Source organism: Taudactylus pleione, unplaced genomic scaffold, assembly GCF_031769625.1.
Source record: "Taudactylus pleione unplaced genomic scaffold, aTauple2 ptg000281l, whole genome shotgun sequence".
NCBI lineage: Eukaryota > Metazoa > Chordata > Amphibia > Anura > Myobatrachidae > Taudactylus > Taudactylus pleione.
In genome coordinates, this window is record NW_028284683.1 from 872,221 (window position 1) to 892,396 (window position 20,176).

General features: G+C 44.8%; 1 protein-coding gene across 1 annotated transcript in view; it reads right to left on the reverse strand.

The window, feature by feature from the left end:
- The window catches only part of DNAH1 (dynein axonemal heavy chain 1), a 106,487-nt gene that overhangs the window by 46,307 nt on the left and 40,004 nt on the right, over nucleotides 1–20,176 (reverse strand). The window contains exons 33-42 of the mRNA XM_088482037.1: nucleotides 17,741–17,827; nucleotides 9,643–9,829; nucleotides 9,353–9,444; nucleotides 8,985–9,139; nucleotides 8,713–8,890; nucleotides 7,196–7,390; nucleotides 6,791–6,910; nucleotides 6,323–6,481; nucleotides 5,531–5,632; nucleotides 5,297–5,437 (exon numbers count right to left, since the gene is read on the reverse strand). Coding sequence (XP_088338163.1) covers nucleotides 5,297–5,437; nucleotides 5,531–5,632; nucleotides 6,323–6,481; nucleotides 6,791–6,910; nucleotides 7,196–7,390; nucleotides 8,713–8,890; nucleotides 8,985–9,139; nucleotides 9,353–9,444; nucleotides 9,643–9,829; nucleotides 17,741–17,827 — 1,416 coding nt within the window. The remainder of the gene's footprint in view (nucleotides 1–5,296; nucleotides 5,438–5,530; nucleotides 5,633–6,322; nucleotides 6,482–6,790; nucleotides 6,911–7,195; nucleotides 7,391–8,712; nucleotides 8,891–8,984; nucleotides 9,140–9,352; nucleotides 9,445–9,642; nucleotides 9,830–17,740; nucleotides 17,828–20,176) is intronic.

Consider the following 20,176-nt stretch of genomic DNA (forward strand, 5'->3'; position numbering starts at 1 on the left):
ACATGACATTATATATACCCGATGACATGATAGGGAATTATGAGACACATGACATTATATATACCCGCTGACGTGATAGGGAATAATGAGACACATGACATTATATATACCAGCTGACGTAATAGGGAATAATAAGACACATGTCATTATATATACCCGCTGACGTGCTAAGGAATAACCAAGCACATGTCATTATATATACCCGCTGACGTAATAGGGAATAATCAGACACATGTCATTATATATACCCGCTGACGTAATAGGGAATAATCAGACACATGTCATTATATATACCCGCTGACGTAATAGGGAATAATCAGACACATGTCATTATATATACTCGCTGACGTGATAGGGAATAATGAGCAACATGACATTATATATACCAGCTGACGTAATAGGGAATAATGAGACACATGTCATTATATATACCCGCTGACGTGATAGGGAATAATCAGACACATGACATCATATATACCCGCTGACATGATAGGGAATAATAAGACACATGTCATTATATATACCCGCTGACATGATAGGGAATAATCAGACACATGTCATTATATATACCCGCTGACGTAATAGGGAATAATCAGACACATGACATTATATATACCCGCTGACATGATAGGGAATAATCAGACACATGTCATTATATATACCCGCTGACGTGATAGGGAATAATGAGCAACATGACATTATATATACCCGCTGACGTGATAGGGAATAATAAAACACGTGTCATTATATATACCCGCTGACGTGATTGGGAATAATCAGACACATGTCATTATATATACCCGCTGACGTAATAGGGAATAATCAGACACATGTCATTATATATACCCGCTGACGTGATAGGGAATAATGAGACACATGACATTATATATACCCGCTGACGTGAGGGAATAATGAGACACATAACATTATATATACCCGCTGACGTGGTAGGGAATAATAAGACACATAACATTATATATACCCGCTGACGTAATAGGGAATAATCAGACACATGTCATTATATATACCCGCTGACATGATAGGGAATAATGAGACACATGACATTATATATACCCGCTGACATGATAGGGAATAATAAGACACATGTCATTATATATACCCGCTGACGTGATAGGGAATAATGAGACACATGACATTATATATACCCGCTGACGTAATAGGGAATAATCAGACACATGTCATTATATATACCCGCTGACATGATAGGGAATAATGAGACACATGACATTATATATACCCGCTGACGTGATAGGGAATAATGAGACACATGACATTATATGTACCCGCTGACGTGATAGGGAATAATGAGACACATAACATTATATATACCCGCTGACGTGATAGGGAATAATCAGACACATGACATTATATATACCCGCTGACGTGATAGGGAATAATGAGCAACATGTCATTATATATACCCGCTGACGTGATAGGGAATAATGAGACACATGTCATTATATATACCCGCTGACGTGATAGGGAATAATAACACACATGACATTATATATACCCGCTGACGTGATAGGGTATAATCAGACACATGTCATTATATGTACCCGCTGACGTGATAGGGAATAATGAGACACATAACACTATATATACCCGCTGACGTGATAGGGAATAATCAGACATATAACATTATATATACCCGCTGACGTGATAGGGAATAATGAGACACATGACATTATATATACCCGCTGACGTGATAGGGAATAATCAGACACATGACATCATATATATCCGCTGACGTGATAGGGAATAATCAGACACATGACATTACATATACCCACTGACATGATAGGGAATAATCAGACACATGTCATTATATATACCCGCTGACATGATAGGGAATAATGAGACACATGTCATTATATATACCCGCTGACATGATAGGGAATAATGAGACACATGACATTATATACCCGCTGACATGATAGGGAATAATCAGACACATGTCATTATATGTACCCGCTGACATGATAGGGAATAATGAGACACATGACATTATATATATCCGCTGACGTGATAGGGAATAATGAGACACATGTCATTATATATACACGCTGACGTGATAGGGAATAATAAGACACATGACATTATATACCCGCTGACATGATAGGGAATAATCGGACACATGACATTATATATACACGCTGACGTGATAGGGAATAATGAGACACATGTCATTATATATACCCGCTGACGTGATAGGGAATAATGAGACACATGACATTATATATACCCGCTGACGTGATAGGGAATAATGAGACACATAACATTATATATATCCACTGACGTGATAGGGAATAATGAGACACATGACATTATATATACCCGCTGACGTGATAGGGAATAATGAGACACATGACATTATATATACCCGCTGACGTGATAGGGAATAATGAGACACATGACATTATATATACCCGCTGACGTAATAGGGAATAATCAGACACATGTCATTATATATACCCGCTGACATGATAGGGTATAATCAGACACATGTCATTATATATACCCGCTGACGTGATAGGGAATAATCAGACACATGACATCATATATACCCGCTGACGTGATAGGGAATAATCAGACACATGTCATTAGATATACCCGCTGACGTGATAGTGAATAATGAGCAACATGACATTATATATACCCGCTCACGTAATAGGGAATAATCAGACACATGTCATTATATATACCCGCTGACGTGATAGGGAATAATCAGACACATGACAATATATATACCCGCTGACGTGATAGGGAATAATCAGACACATGTCATTATATATACCCGCTGACGTGATAGGGAATAATGAGCAACATGATATTATATATACCCGCTGACATGATAGGGAATAATGAGCAACATGACATTATATATACCCGCTGACATGATAGGGAATAATGAGCAACATGACATTATATATACCCGCTGACGTGATAGGGAATAATCAGACACATGTCATTATATATACCCGCTGACATGATAGGGAATAATCAGACACATGACATTATATATACCCGCTGACGTGATAGGGAATAATCAGACACATGACATTATATATACCCGCTGACATGATAGGGAATAATGAGACACATGACATCATATATACCCGCTGACGTGATAGGGAATAATGAGAAACATGACATTATATATACCCGCTGACGTGATAGGGAATAATGAGCAACATGACATTATATATACCCGCTGACGTGATAGGGAATAATGAGCAACATGACATTATATATACCCGCTGACGTGATAGGGAATAATGAGCAACATGACATTATATATACCCGCTGACATGATAGGGAATAATGAGACACATGACATTATATATACCCGCTGACGTGATAGGGAATAATAAGACACATGTCATTATATATACCCGCTGACGTAATAGGGAATAATCAGACACATGTCATTATATATACCTGCTGACATGATAGGGAATAATCAGACACATGTCATTATATATACCCGCTGACGTGATAGGGAATAATCAGACGCATGACATCATATATAACCGCTGACGTGATAGGGAATAATCAGACACATGTCATTAGATATACCCGCTGACGTGATAGGGAATAATGAGCAACATGACATTATATATACCCGCTCACGTAATAGGGAATAATCAGACACATGTCATTATATATACCCGCTGACGTGATAGGGAATAATCAGACACATGTCATTATATATACCCGCTGACGTGATAGGGAATAATGAGCAACATGACATTATATATACCCACTGACATGATAGGGAATAATGAGCAACATGACATTATATATACCCGCTGACGTGATAGGGAATAATGAGCAACATGACATTATATATACCCGCTGACGTGATAGGGAATAATCAGACACATGACATTATATATACCCGCTGACGTGATAGGGAATAATCAGACACATGTCATTATATATACCCGCTGACGTAATAGGGAATAATGAGACACATGTCATTATATATACCCGCTGACGTGATAGGGAATAATCAGACACATGACATTATATATACCCGCTGACGTGATATGGAATAATGAGCAACATGACATTATATATACCCGCTGACGTGATAGGGAATAATGAGCAACATGACATTATATATACCCGCTGACGTGATAGGGAATAATCAGACACATGTCATTATATATACCCGCTGACGTGATAGGGAATAATGAGCAAGATGACATTATATATACCCGCTGACGTGATAGGGAATAATGAGCAACATGACATTATATATACCCGCTGACGTGATAGGGAATAATGAGACACATGACATTATATATACCCGCTGACGTGATAGGGAATAATCAGACACATGTCATTATATATACCCGCTGACGTGATAGGGAATAATCAGACACATGACATTATATATACCCGCTGACGTGATAGGGAATAATCAGACACATGTCATTAGATATACCCGCTGACGTAATAGGGAATAATGAGACACATGTCATTATATATACCCGCTGACGTGATAGGGAATAATGAGCAACATGACATTATATATACCCGCTGACGTGATAGGGAATAATCAGACACATGACATTATATATACCCGCTGACGTGATAGGGAATAATCAGACACATGTCATTAGATATACCCGCTGACGTAATAGGGAATAATGAGACACATGTCATTATATATACCCGCTGACGTGATAGGGAATAATCAGACACATGTCATTATATATACCCGCTGACGTGATAGGGAATAATCAGACACATGACATCATATATACCCGCTGACATGATAGGGAATAATGAGCAACATGACATATATACCCGCTGACGTGATAGGGAATAATCAGACACATGTCATTATATATACCCGCTGACGTGATAGGGAATAATGAGCAACATGACATTATATATACCCGCTGACGTGATAGGGAATAATGAGCAACATGACATTATATATACCCGCTGACGTGATAGGGAATAATCAGACACATGTCATTATATATACCCGATGACGTGATAGGGAACAATGAGCAACATGACATTATATATACCTGTTGATGTTATAGGGAATAATAAAACACGTCATTGGACAGTTTCCAGACATGGGCACTTTGAGTTTATGCAAGCTGAGCGTTTCTAGCTTTTTTTTGGGCATGCTGGGACTTGTAGCTCTACTTGTGCCACACATTTATTAAAGTTTGAGTGTCAGGAGCCACAGTATGAGTGCGAGGTGCCTCAGTGCACACACAGATACCTCTCTATATAACCACAGACTCACCGGCTTCTTATTGGCCAGCAGCATCCCCAGGAGATGAGACATCCGCACGGTGTCCAGCGTGGGCACAATGATATCTGCGTAGCTGGTGTCAGGGGCTATAGTGTAGGGGACAGAAGACTCCATCCAGTTCACCCAGCGTACCTGACCGAAAGCAGAAAACATAGATATATGTATGCGCAATACTACAGGTAGTCATCCAGGGCAGATATCTCGCTGGGCACAGCTGCCACTCACCTTCCTCTTTGTATCCTCCTCATCCTCCTCAGTGCTGCTTATCCCTCCATCATCCAGCATATAGTCATAGACCAAACCTTCCTCTGGGAACAGCATCGCCACCTAGAGCCAAAAACAGATATCACATCAGCGGCAGGAGAAACTGCTCTCAGCTACAGACGCACGGTGCAGGTGCAGCATAGCTACAGGGTGCACAGAGACTCTGTGCTAGATGGTGATGTCTCCTGATTAGTTTTTCAGGGTTAGTTTTATACTAAAATAGGGTCAAGGTTAGGCTGCTATTAGGGTTAGGGTTATGGATAGCCTCCCTTTAAGGTTAGGCTGCAATTATGGTTAGGGTTAGGCTGCAGTTAGGGTTAGGCTGCAATTAGGGTTTGGGTTACACTGCAATTAAGGTTCGGGTTAGTTCAAGGCTAAAATAAGGTAAGGGTTAGGCTGCAATTACAGTTAGGCTTTAATTAGGGTTCAGGTTAGTTTATGGCTAAAATAGGGTAAGGGTTAGGTTGCAATTAGGGTTAGGGTTAGTTTAAGGCTAAAATAGGGTAAGGGTTAGGTTGCAATTACAGTTAGGCTGCAGTTAGGGTTAGGGTTATGAATAGGATGCCATCAGGGTTAGGCTGCAATTAGGGTTAGTATTTGTTTTAAGTTAAAATATTACTGTCAAAATATCATACACAACCCATGATTGGAAGTCTGTAAGCTAGAGGCTCAGAAGAATGACTATTAGGTGCTAGTACAATTACCTATATATCATGGCAATATATACTGGGACACATCATCATATAATGTTACCTTCTCAGAAACCATTTTGTCTCTCAGGAATTTGCTAAACAACACGCGACCGTCCGAGTCTCCGGTGATCCCAACGCTCCATATTAGGGAGAAGATGAACCAGGAGTCCACCAGCTCCCCGATACGGTTCAGTTTCTCCTGGGGGATCCTCTTCTGTCCCTGGGAATGAGCAGGTAATGATGGATAACGTAACAGGTTATATCGCTCTTAGGGGTATATTTACTAAAGTGAGACTTTTTAGAAGTGGAGATGTTGCCCATAGCAACCAATCAAATTCTACTTATCCTTTATCTAGCACCTTCTAGAAGATAATAGCTAGAATCTGGTTGGTTGCTGTGGGCAACATCTCCACTTCTAAAAACTCTCACTGTCAGACACAGGAGCGGATTCATCTATTGTCATCTCTCCTTACTCCTGAGCTGATCATAAACCATCACTAGCAAAAGACACAACGGGAAGCGGTTTTACCTCATAGGGAATGAAGGGCTGGAAGAAACACTCCAGCAGTTTGAGGAGACTTATGGTCAGGTTGGTGTCCGTGGAAGCGATGACTTCCTTCACTGAGCGCCGAACACAATGGATGGAGTCCTGAATACAATCAGAGGACGGGTTAATAGCTGGGAGCAGGCGTTCTGCAGCTGGTGACAAGACTGGCACGTGATCTTAAATAGGCAATGTCAATGGGATTGGGTAGAAGAACTACCCCAACTATAGGAGGGTGCAATCGTTATGGCGCCCGGAGGTGAGGGAGCCAGGGAATGCCAGTCCACTATCCCGAATTAAGCTGTACAAGGCCAGGGAAGGCCGCAGCGTTCTGCCAGCACACATGTAACAGGAATATCAGATGTACTCGTACAGCGCAGAGCTTCTTACCTGTAGGAATCGTGAGAAGAGTGAATCCAGCTGCTTTGCAAAGGGTTCCATGATAGGAGGAATACAGCGGAGCCAGCACTCGACAAAAGGGGTCAGTCCTAGAATACTAGGTTCCAAATAGACCATCCCGCAACGAGACACAGTAGCCGGGGACGCGACTGCCAAATCCTGAACCTCAAACATCATCGTCATGGCCTGCAGAGAGGGAGAGGACGTTCTAAGATGGAACAAGCTGAAGGTCCATGGATAGTTATAGTGATGTATGAATGACATTGATCAGCTAAAGCTGAAGGTCCATGGATAGTTATAGTGATGTATGAATGACATTGATCAGCTAAAGCTGAAGGTCCATGGATAGTTATATTGATGTATGAATGACACTGATCAGCTAAAGCTGAAGGTCCATGGATAGTTATAGTGATGTATGAATGACACTGATCAGCTAAAGCTGAAGGTCCATGGATAGTTATATTGATGTATGAATGACATTGATCAGCTAAAGCTGAAGGTCCATGGATAGTTATAGTGATGTATGAATGACATTGATCAGCTAAAGCTGAAGGTCCATGGATAGTTATAGTGATGTATGAATGACATTGATCAGCTAAAGCTGAAGGTCCATGGATAGTTATAGTGATGTATGAATGACATTGATCAGCTAAAGCTGGAGGTCCATGGATAGTTATAGTGATGTATGAATGACATTGATCAGCTAAAGCTGAAGGTCTATGGTTAGTTATAGTGATGTATGAATGACATTGATCAGCTAAAGCTGAAGGTCCATGGATAGTTATATTGATGTATGAATGACACTGATCAGCTAAAGCTGAAGGTCCATGGATAGTTATAGTGATGTATGAATGACATTGATCAGCTAAAGCTGAAGGTCCATGGATAGTTATATTGATGTATGAATGACACTGATCAGCTAAAGCTGAAGGTCCATGGATAGTTATAGTGATGTATGAATGACATTGATCAGCTAAAGCTGAAGGTCCATGAATAGTTATATTGATGTATGAATGACATTAATCAGCTAAAGCTGAAGGTCCATGGATAGTTATATTGATGTATGAATGACATTGATCAGCTAAGTTGGGCTTCAAGGAAGAAGCACATTTCTGGGGGCAATGGAATCATTGGGTACACGGGGCTTAGACAGGCGTTCGGGCACTTTAAGACACCTGACACAAGTCTGAAACTTCTCCCCCTATATCCTCCTGCCTGATGGGGATATAGAGGGAGTACCAGGACCAGGGTGCATGGGCACAGTGAGTGCGGATTCTTCTTATTCCTGCCGGTATGGCTGAGTGTAATATTTCCTGTCTAGTTCTGGATCATGCACCATTGGATTATTATTGACGTACACTATGCAGCCTTTCTTTGTCTGACTGTCCTATCGGGTGTGGAGTCTGATGACCCAGAATAAGTAGTGTTAGGGGGGAATTAGCACATGAAGAGCACAGAGGAGGAAGAGAATACAGATAGCGGGGGCAAGGGCAGAGTTTTGTCATCACCTCTGTAAGTTTAATGATCTCTCCAGAGCTCAGACACAGTTTCTTGTTGTCATCCAGCACTGTGTTCATATTCTCAATCCAGACTGCGTCTACTGGGCCGTCAAACATGTACCACTTCTTGTCGGGGTCCATGGAGGTGGTACCGCCTCTGATCAGCGAGGAAAGGATCCCGTCTGTCCTGCAATGTGAACAAGGAGAACAGAGTGTGAGACGTCCTGCTGATCCAGGGGACCGAGGGAAACACAGAACACTAGAACAGGGGTCATTCTTACCATTCGTGTGTCAGGATGTCAAATTCTCCATAGAGCTGGCCCATAGTGATAGACTTGGGGTTCAGCACGTAGTATTGGACGGCCTCATAGGTTCCCCCGCTGACCGAGGGGAGGCCTTTCAGTGAGGACATGGCGGCTGCAAGAACTTTATAACACTGAGAAAACAGAAATACCACTGTGATACCAACAACAGACACAGAAACACAACGGTCACAACACAAAGGTGCAACCACACAATCATAGCAGAACAAAACGACATAGAGCAGAACGGGCGAGACTGGCAGTATTATATGTGACATAGCATAACACACAGACACATAGGGACACCTGTGTCACACAGCGTGTACCAGACACACATACGTACAAACCTGTGACTTCCCAGAGCCTGTAGGCCCCACAAGCATCAGTCCGTGCCGTACCACAGTGGTCTCATATAGCTGGATGCACTTTGTCACGAAGCCTGACACAAAAAGGGACAATTACCTCTGATTTTTATATATATATATATATTAGGATGTTTAATATTATTTCCTCAGAAAACATCTCTTGAACACCATAATAAGGCCTCCACATTAGCTGAGACTTTGTTGTACAAGATACACAGTTGGTTGGTTGTGAAACCACAAGAACAAATACCAAATGTACTTTGTCCTCTTACCGTCCACATCCCTGAGGTTTTTCTGGGCACAGGTCTTCCGTATCGACTCCTCCAAGCTGCCGTAATCAATGTGTTCCTCCTCAATCCGCGGGAACAAGTCAGACACGATTCCGCTGAAGAGCTTCAGGTCGTCTTGTAGGAACTTGGGAACGTTGACATCTCGGATGGCTCTGAGGCAGATGAGCTCCTGTGTGAGACCACCCAACATCAGTTCATGGTCAGTCACATGGAACAATGATAGCTTAGATCAGAGGGTCATAAGAGCATTGCTATTGCACCGCAGGAAACGGAGGTCACACAGAGCTCTGGCTAGTCAGATATAACGGGGCTCATGCAGATTTGGACATACACCTATTTATTTTCCCATCCGGCACATGCGCAGCAAAAAATGATCAGCTTTATATAGAGTGTAGCGCATCTTCCATTGGTGACTATTACACCTGGAGAGGCGTATTGGGAAGGGGGCTGGGATAGTGGCAGAATGGGGGTGTGAAGGGGCAGAGTGGGGGAGTGGAGGGGTGAAATCGCAAGTGCAGGCTGCGTAAAATAAAACCGTGATCATGTGATTGGATCTGGACGCAGATTTTCCCATCAGTAGCGGATCTCTTGCAGCTGCAGTGATACCCACTGATGATGGCGATTATCAGCAGCGCTAGCCAGTCACTTCTGATTGGCTGGCTGTGGACTGACAGTACATGAATTATTATTGCCATGGCTATAGTATGAGAAGTCGCTGCCGCCTATTCGCATTGCTTCTCTGACACTTCCTCCTGGGCTACTGCAGGAAAGATGTTAATCACTGACTCCAACAAAAGATGTATTTACACTTAGAGGTATATTTACTAAAGTGCAGGATTTTAGAAGTGGAGATGTTGCTCATAGCAATCAATCAGATTCTACCGTACTTACCAGTTATCTAGCCCCTTCTAGAGGATAATAGCTAGAATTTGATTGGTTGCTATGGGCAACATCTCCACTTCTAAAAGCTCTCACTTTAGTAAATAAGTAAAGTTATGGAAGACTTACCTTTGTTAGCTCTCTTTCTTCGAAGTCCATAGGGTCCACAGGGGAGACAATGGGGTATAGGTGGTGGTTAGGAGGACTGGACACCAACAGTTAAAGCTTTTCTGTCCCAGGATGCTCCGGTCCTCCCCCCTATACCCCGCCCACAGCCTAAGGCAATTCAGTTTTGTCAACAAGCCCAAGGCAGGAGCAGGATAGGAGAGAAGGAAGACTGGTACATTGAGGAATCACACTCTCACACAATAGAGAAGGAAAACGGTGACCAAGAGATGAAACCCATAGAAGCCAAGTGCGTCAGGGCGGGTGCCCTGTGGACCCTAGGGACTACGAAGAAAGAGAGTTAACAAAGGTAAGTCTACCATAACTGTCCTTTTCTTCTTCAGGGTCCATAGGGCTCCACAGGGGAGACAATGGAGATGTCCCAATGCAGTTATTCAAGGGCGAGGAAGCTTCTGAACTGAGAGGAGAATCCAACGCCCAGAGGAAGCATCCTGAGAGGCAAAGGTATCAAAGGCATAGAACCTAAGAAAGGTGTGGGCAGAAGACCACGTGGCTGCCTTGCAAAGTTGTTCGGCAGATGCGCGACGGTGGGCTGCCCACGAGGGACCCACAGAGCGAGTAGAATGAGCAGATACTGTTGCCGGCACAGGAAGGCCAGCCTGCGTTTAAGCCTGTGAAATAGTCATGCGAAGCCATCTGGCCAGAGTCTGTTTGTTAGCTGGCCAGCCCTTCTTGTGGAATCCATATAGGACAAAGAGGTAATACATTTTCCTGATGGAACCAGCACGGTCCACGTAGATCTCAGAGCACGTACCAGATCTAAGGAGGCCTCACCTGCCGAGAGGACTGGTGATTGGAAGGCCAGAACTACAATTTCCTCATTAATGTGGAAACGAGAGACCACCTTGGGAAGCCAGGGCAAGTTCGAAGAACAGCCCTGTCCTGCTGAAAGATCGGAAATGGTGAGCAACAGTAGAGCGCCCCCAAATCTGACACACTATGGGCAGACGCGGTAGCCAGAAGAAAAAGAGTCTTTGCAATGAGCCATTTGATGTCTACTGAGTCCCAGGGGTTGAAACAGAGGCCCCTGAAGTGCATGGCAAATCCCACGGAGCCACAGGAGGGACAAAGGGAGGTTGTATACAGAAAACACCCGGAATGAAGGTGTGAACATCCGGCAGTGGAGTAATTCTGCGCTGAAATCTAGATGGACAGAGCAGAGACGTGCACTTTCAGAAAGGCCAAGCAGAGACTGAGATTCAATCCAGCTTGTAGGAAGGCAAGGATCCGAGAAACCAGAAAAACCTGAGGGTCATAGCTTCTGGTAGCACACCACTGGAAGTATGTATGCCACACCCGGTGATAGATCCGGGAAGAGGCCGGTTTATGCGCTCTGAACATGGTCTGGACCACAGAGCTAGAAAACCCTTTAGATCTTAGGAGGGATGTCTCAAGAGCCAAACCGTTAAAGACAGATGGGCCAGGTCTGGATGTAGACAGGGACCCTGAGACAACAGATCTGGCCGTTGAGGAAGTTGGAGAGGAGTGTCTATGGAGAGACTTGAAAGATCGGAGTACCAATGGCGTCTGGGCCAAGCTGGAGCTACCAACAGAACCGTGCCCACTTCTTGCTTGAATTTCCGAAGAACCCAAGGAAGAAGGGAGACTGGAAGCAAGAGGTACGCCAAATGGAAGGTCCACTTCACTGACAAGGCGTCCACGAAGGCTGCTTTGGGGTCCCTTGTCCTGGACCCGCACACTGGAAGGTTGTGGTAGTGTTGTGAGGCCATGAGGTCCACGTCCTGTAGACCCCATTTGTTCACCAGGAGCTGAAAGACCTCTGGGAGTAGAGACCACTCCCCAGCATGCACGTCGTGACAGCTGAGGAAATCTGCAATCCAATTGAGAATCCCCGGGATAAACATTTTGGAGATGGCCGGGAGAGATGACGTTCGGCCCACTTGAGAATGCGTGCCACTTTTGCCATTGCTGCCCGACTGCGAGTGCCTCCCTGGTGATTGAGGTAGGCCACCGCCGTGGCGTTGGCGGACTGTACTTGTACTGGCCTGCCCTGAAGAATGTCCTGAGCCAGAGTGAGGGCTCTGTAGATGGCTCAGAGCTTCAGGACGTTGATTGGTAGGAGTCCAACGACCCTTGAAGGAGTGCTGGCCAGTCACTGCATCCCACCCACAGGGGCTTGCATCCGTGGTGAGGAGCACCAAATCCGGGATCCAGAAGGGGCGACCCTTGTTTAGGTGGGGCGTCTGTTACCACCAGGAGAGAGATAGACAAACTTCTGGAGAAAGGACTATCGTCTGGGATCTGATCAGATGGGGGCAGCCCATTCAACCAGGAGAGGATTAGGTGTTGTATGGGCCTGGAGCGGCCATGGCCCCCAAGGTCTGCATTGCTGAGTGAATTGACACTCGGCGACTGTGGAGTAACCTGTGCACTCATAGCTGTAGTGCAGAGATTTTGTCTGCTTTCAGGAAGATTCTCTGAACTTGAGAATACAGAAGGGCTCCGAGATGTACCATCCTTTGAGAAGGGGGTCAGGGAGGACTTTTTCCAGTTGATCAACCAGCTGTGTTGTTGTAGAAAGGCCATGGTTATCTGAAGATGGCAGTGAAGGACCTCTGGAGAGTGTGCTAACAGCAAGAGGTCATCCAAATATGGGAGTAATCTGACCTCCTGACGACGAAGGTGGGCCGCTATAACTGCCATGATCTTGATAAAGACCCGCGGAGCTGTAGAAAGCCCAAAAGGCAGTGCTTGAAATTGGAAATGTTGCTGTAGGACAGCAAAACCGGAGATATCGCTGATGAGAGGGCACTATAGGTACATGTAGGTAAGCGTCCTGAATGTCAAGAGCCACTATAAAGTCCCCAGGTTCCATAGCTAGGACAATAGAGCGGGGGGTTTCCATACGAAACCTGGGAACTCTGATAAACTTGTTCAGAGACTTGAGATTGAGGATAGGCCGATGAGACCCATTGGGCTTCTGAACCAAGAAAAGGGTAGAGTAATAACCGGTCCTTCGCTGTGGCAACGGGACCGGAATTATCACCCCCGAGTGCAGCAAGGACTGAATGGCGGTCTGGAGGAGCAGAGCATTGCTCGGGTCTGATGGAGGGCCTGTGTAAAAGAACAGCTGGGAGGGCCGTCCCAGGAATGAGAGGGCGTACCCGTGAGAGACTACTTCTTGTACCCAGGCGTCTGTGGTGGTCTGACGCCAGAACTGGGCAAACTGAAGAAGTCGGCCTTCCACCCTGGGATCCCCCAGGGGGAGGGCCGCCCCATCAGGCTGAAGGCTTGTCCTCGGATTTGGCAGATGGATGTCTAGTAGCCCAAGCCTGCTTGGTCCTTGGCTTGGAGGCCTTTGTGGAAGCCGAATGCGTTGGAAAGGACTGACCTTTAGCTTTTCCCTGGGGATGAAAGGACCTAAAGGATGACATCCGAGGCCTTGGTGTAGATGCTGAGGGCAGGAAAGCATTCATTATCCACGGCCTATTCTCTCATGTGTTTATGACTCCTCATTACAGTGATATATTGTGTACAGTGCTGAGTCCTCTCTCTCACACTCACCTCATTACAGTGATATATAGTGTACAGTGCTGAGTCCTCGCTCTCACACTCACCTCATTACAGTGACATATTGTGTACAGTGCTGAGTCCTCGCTCTCACACTCACCTCATTACAGTGATATATAGTGTACAGTGCTGAGTCCTCGCTCTCACACTCACCTCATTACAGTGATATATAGTGTACAGTGCTGAGTCCTCGCTCTCACACTCACCTCATTACAGTGATATGTAGTGTACAGTGCTCAGTCCTCACTCTAACCTCATTACAGTGATATATAGTGTACAGTGCTGAGTCCTCGCTCTCACACTCACCTCATTACAGTGATATATTGTGTACAGTGCTGAGTCCTCACTCTCACACTCACCTCATTACAGTGATATATAGTGTACAGTGCTGAGTCCTCTCTCTCACACTCACCTCATTACAGTGATATATAGTGTACAGTGCCGAGTCCTCGCTCTCACACTCACCTCATTACAGTGATATATTGTGTACAGTGCTGAGTCCTCGCTCTCACACTCACCTCATTACAGTGATATATAGTGTACAGTGCTGAGTCCTCGCTCTCACACTCACCTAATTACAGTGATATATAGTGTACAGTGCTGAGTCCTCGCTCTCACACTCACCTCATTACAGTGATATATTGTGTACAGTGCTGAGTCCTCTCTCTCACACTCACCTCATTACAGTGATATATTGTGTACAGTGCCGAGTCCTCGCTCTCACACTCACCTCATTACAGTGATATACTGTGTACAGTGCTGAGTCCTCGCTCTCACACTCACCTCATTACAGTGATATATTGTGTACAGTGCTGAGTCCTCGCTCTCACACTCACCTCATTACAGTGATATATTGTGTACAGTGCTGAGTCCTCGCTCTCACACTCACCTCATTACAGTGATATATTGTGTACAGTGCTGAGTCCTCTCTCTCACACTCACCTCATTACAGTGATATATAGTGTACAGTGCTGAGTCCTCGCTCTCACACTCACCTCATTACAGTGATATATAGTGTACAGTGCTGAGTCCTCGCTCTCACACTCACCTCATTACAGTGATATATAGTGTACAGTGCTAAGTCCTCGCTCTCATACTCACCTCATTACAGTGATATATTGTGTACAGTGCTGAGTCCTCGCTCTCACACTCACCTCATTACAGTGATATATAGTGTACAGTGCTGAGTCCTCGCTCTCACACTCACCTCATTACAGTGATATATAGTGTACAGTGCTGAGTCCTCGCTCTCACACTCACCTCATTACAGTGATATATTGTGTACAGTGCTGAGTCCTCACTCTCACACTCACCTCATTACAGTGATATATAGTGTACAGTGCTGAGTCCTCGCTCTCACACTCACCTCATTACAGTGATATATAGTGTACAGTGCTGAGTCCTCGCTCTCACACTCACCTCATTACAGTGATATATAGTGTACAGTGCTGAGTCCTCGCTCTCACACTCACCTCATTACAGTGATATATAGTGTACAGTGCTGAGTCCTCGCTCTCACACTCACCTCATTACAGTGATATACTGTGTACAGTGCCGAGTCCTCTCTCTCACACTCACCTCATTACAGTGATATATAGTGTACAGTGCCGAGTCCTCTCTCTCACACTCACCTCATTACAGTGATATATAGTGTACAGTGCTGAGTCCTCGCTCTCACACTCACCTCATTACAGTGATATATAGTGTACAGTGCCGAGTCCTCTCTCTCACACTCACCTCATTACAGTGATATATAGTGTACAGTGCTGAGTCCTCGCTCTCACACTCACCTCATTACAGTGATATATTGTGTACAGTGCTGAGTCCTCGCTCTCACACTCACCTCATTACAGTGATATATAGTGTACAGTGCTGAGTCCTCGCTCTCACACTCATCTCATTAGTGATATATAGTGTACAGTGCTGAGTCCTCGCTCTCACACTCACCTCATTACAGTGATATATAGTGTACAGTGCTGAGTCCTCTCTCTCACACTCACCTCATTACAGTGATATATTGTGTACAGTGCTGAGTCCTCGCTCTCACACTCACCTCATTACAGTGATATATAGTGTACAGTGCTGAGTCCTCTCTCTCACACTCACCTCATTACAGTGATATATAGTGTACAGTGCTGTGTGCTCGCTCTCACACTCACCTCATTACAGTGATATATAGTGTACAGTGCTGAGTCCTCGCTCTCACACTCACCTCATTACAGTGATATATTGTGTACAGTGCTGAGTCCTCGCTCTCACACTCACCTCATTACAGTGATATATAGTGTACAGTGCTGTGTGCTCGCTCTCACACTCACCTCATTACAGTGATATATAGTGTACAGTGCTGAGTCCTCTCTCTCACACTCACCTCATTACAGTGATATATAGTGTACAGTGCTGAGTCCTCGCTCTCACACTCACCTCATTACAGTGATATATTGTGTACAGTGCTGTGTGCTCGCTCTCACACTCACCTCATTACAGTGATATATAGTGTACAGTGCTGAGTCCTCTCTATCACACTCACCTCATTACAGTGATATATTGTGTACAGTGCTGAGTCCTCGCTCTCACACTCACCTCATTACAGTGATATATAGTGTACAGTGCTGAGTCCTCGCTCTCACACTCACCTCATTACAGTGATATATTGTGTACAGTGCTGAGTTCTCTCTCTCACACTCACCTTATTACAGTGATATATAGTGTACAGTGCTGAGTCCTCGCTCTCACACTCACCTCATTACAGTGATATATAGTGTACAGTGCTGAGTCCTCTCTATCACACTCACCTCATTACAGTGATATATAGTGTACAGTGCTGAGTCCTCGCTCTCACACTCACCTCATTACAGTGATATATAGTGTACAGTGCTGAGTCCTCGCTCTCACACTCACCTCATTACAGTGATATATTGTGTACAGTGCTGAGTCCTCTCTCTCACACTCACCTCATTACAGTGATATATAGTGTACAGTGCTGAGTCCTCGCTCTCACACTCACCTCATTACAGTGATATATAGTGTACAGTGCCGAGTCCTCGCTCTCACACTCACCTCATTACAGTGATATATTGTGTACAGTGCTGAGTCCTCGCTCTCACACTCACCTCATTACAGTGATATATAGTGTACAGTGCTGAGTCCTCGCTCTTACACTCACCTCATTACAGTGATATATTGTGTACAGTGCTGAGTCCTCGCTCTCACACTCACCTCATTACAGTGACATATAGTGTACAGTGCTGAGTCCTCGCTCTCACACTCACCTCATTACAGTGATATATAGTGTACAGTGCTGAGTCCTCGCTCTCACACTCACCTCATTACAGTGATATATAGTGTACAGTGCCGAGTTCTCTCACTCACACTCACCTCATTACAGTGATATATAGTGTACAGTGCTGAGTCCTCGCTCTCACACTCACCTCATTACAGTGATATATAGTGTACAGTGCCGAGTCCTCTCACTCACACTCACCTCGTTCATTGTTGGATTTTCCCTCTTTAAATTACCAGCAGCAGAAATTACAGTTTTAACAGCTCTCATTCCGAAGTCATAGTGATCCTGGGGGAGCAAAGCACCAACAGGTCAGAGGTGATACAAACATGTTAGTAGAGAAGAAGTTGCAGAAGCAGTAGAGTGATTGTGAGACTGTGAGATCTATGTAAAAGGAAGAATTATATTTGGGTAAGTATAGTCTGTATTACAGGAGGTGGCGGGTGACACTCATCGGAGTCATTATACTGAAGGGTGAGTACATAACACCACAGGGGGCAGAGCAGATGGCAGTACAGAGAGTTGAGTAGAGGGCAGTACAGAGAGTTGAGTAGAGGGCAGTACAATGAGTTGAGTAGAGGGCAGTACAGAGAGTTGAGTAGAGGGCAGTACATGAGTTGAGTAGAGGGCAGTACAGTGAGTTGAGTAGAGGGCAGTACAATGAGTTGAGTAGAGGGCAGTACGGAGAGTTGAGTAGAGGGCAGTACGGAGAGTTGAGTAGAGGACAGTACATTGAGTTGAGTAGAGGACAGTACAATGAGTTGAGTAGAGGGTAGTACAATGAGCTGAGTTGAGGGTAGTACAATGAGTTGAGTAGAGGGCAGTACAGAAGGTTGATGAGAGGGCAGTATAATCAGTTGAGTAGAGGGCAGTACAATGAGTAGAGGGCAGTACAATGAGTTGAGTAGAGGGCAGTACAATGAGTTGAGTAGAGGGCAGTAAAGAGAGTTGAGTAGAGGGCAGTACAATACGTTGAGTAGAGGGCAGTATGGAGAGTTGAGAAGAGGGCAGTAGAATGGGTTGAGTAGAGGGTAGCACATAGAGTTGAGTAGAGGGCAGTTCAGAGAGTTGAATAGAGGGCAGTACAGTGAGTTGAGTAGAGGGCAGTACAATGAGTTGAGTAGAGGGCAGTACAATGAGTTGGGTAGAGGGCAGTACAGAGAGTTGAGTAGTGGGCAGTACAATGAGTTGAGTAGCGGGCAGTACAATGAGTTGAGTAGAGGGCAGTACAATGAGTTGAGTAGAGGGCAGTACGGAGAGTTGAGTAGGGGGCAGTACAATGAGTTGAGTAGAGGGCAGTACAATGAGTTGAGTAGAGGGCAGTACAATGAGTTGAGTAGAGGGTAGCACATAGAGTTGAGTAGAGGGCAGTACAATGAGTTGAGTAGAGGGCAGTAAAGAGAGTTGAGTAGAGGGCAGTACAATACGTTGAGTAGAGGGCTGTATGGAGAGTTGAGTAGAGGGCAGTACAAAGAGTTGAGTAGAGGGTAGCACATAGAGTTGAGTAGAGGGCAGTACAGAGAGTTGAGTAGAGGGTAGTACATAGAGTTGAGTAGAGGCCAGTACATAGAGTTGAGTAGAGGGCAGTACAGAGAGTTGAGTAGAGGGCAGTAAAGAGAGTTGAGTCGAGGGCAGTATGTAGAGTTGAGTAGAGGGCAGTACAGAGAGTTGAGTAGAGGGCAGTACAGAGAGTTGAGTAGAGGGCAGTACAGAGAGTTGAGTAGCGGGCAGTACAATGAGTTGAGTAGCGGGCAGTACAATGAGTTGAGTAGAGGGCAGTACAATGAGTTGAGAAGAGGGCAGTACGGAGAGTTGAGTAGGGGGCAGTACAATGAGTTGAGTAGAGGGCAGTACAATGAGTTGAGTAGAGGGCAGTACAATGAGTTGAGTAGAGGGTAGCACATAGAGTTGAGTAGAGGGCAGTACAATGAGTTGAGTAGAGGGCAGTAAAGAGAGTTGAGTAGAGGGCAGTACAATACGTTGAGTAGAGGGCAGTATGGAGAGTTGAGTAGAGGGCAGTACAATGAGTTGAGTAGAGGGCAGTACAATGAGTTGAGTAGAGGGTAGCACATAGAGTTGAGTAGAGGGCAGTACAATGAGTTGAGTAGAGGGCAGTAAAGAGAGTTGAGTAGAGGGCAGTAAAGAGAGTTGACTAGAGGGCTGTACAATACGTTGAGTAGAGGGCTGTATGGAGAGTTGAGTAGAGGGCAGTACAGAGAGTTGAGTAGAGGGTAGTACATAGAGTTGAGTAGAGGGCAGTACAATGAGTTGAGTAGAGGGTAGCACATAGAGTTGAGTAGAGGGCAGTACAATGAGTTGAGTAGAGGGCAGTACAATGAGTTGAGTAGAGGGCAGTAAAGAGAGTTGAGTAGAGGGCAGTACAATACGTTGAGTAGAGGGCTGTATGGAGAGTTGAGTAGAGGGCAGTACAGAGAGTTGAGTAGAGGGTAGTACATAGAGTTGAGTAGAGGGGAGTACATAGAGTTGAGTAGAGGGCAGTAAAGAGAGTTGAGTCGAGGGCAGTATGTAGAGTTGAGTAGAGGGCAGTACAGAGAGTTGAGTAGAGGGCAGTACAGAGAGTTGAGTAGAGGGCAGTACAGAGAGTTGAGTAGCGGGCAGTAAATGAGTTGAGTAGCG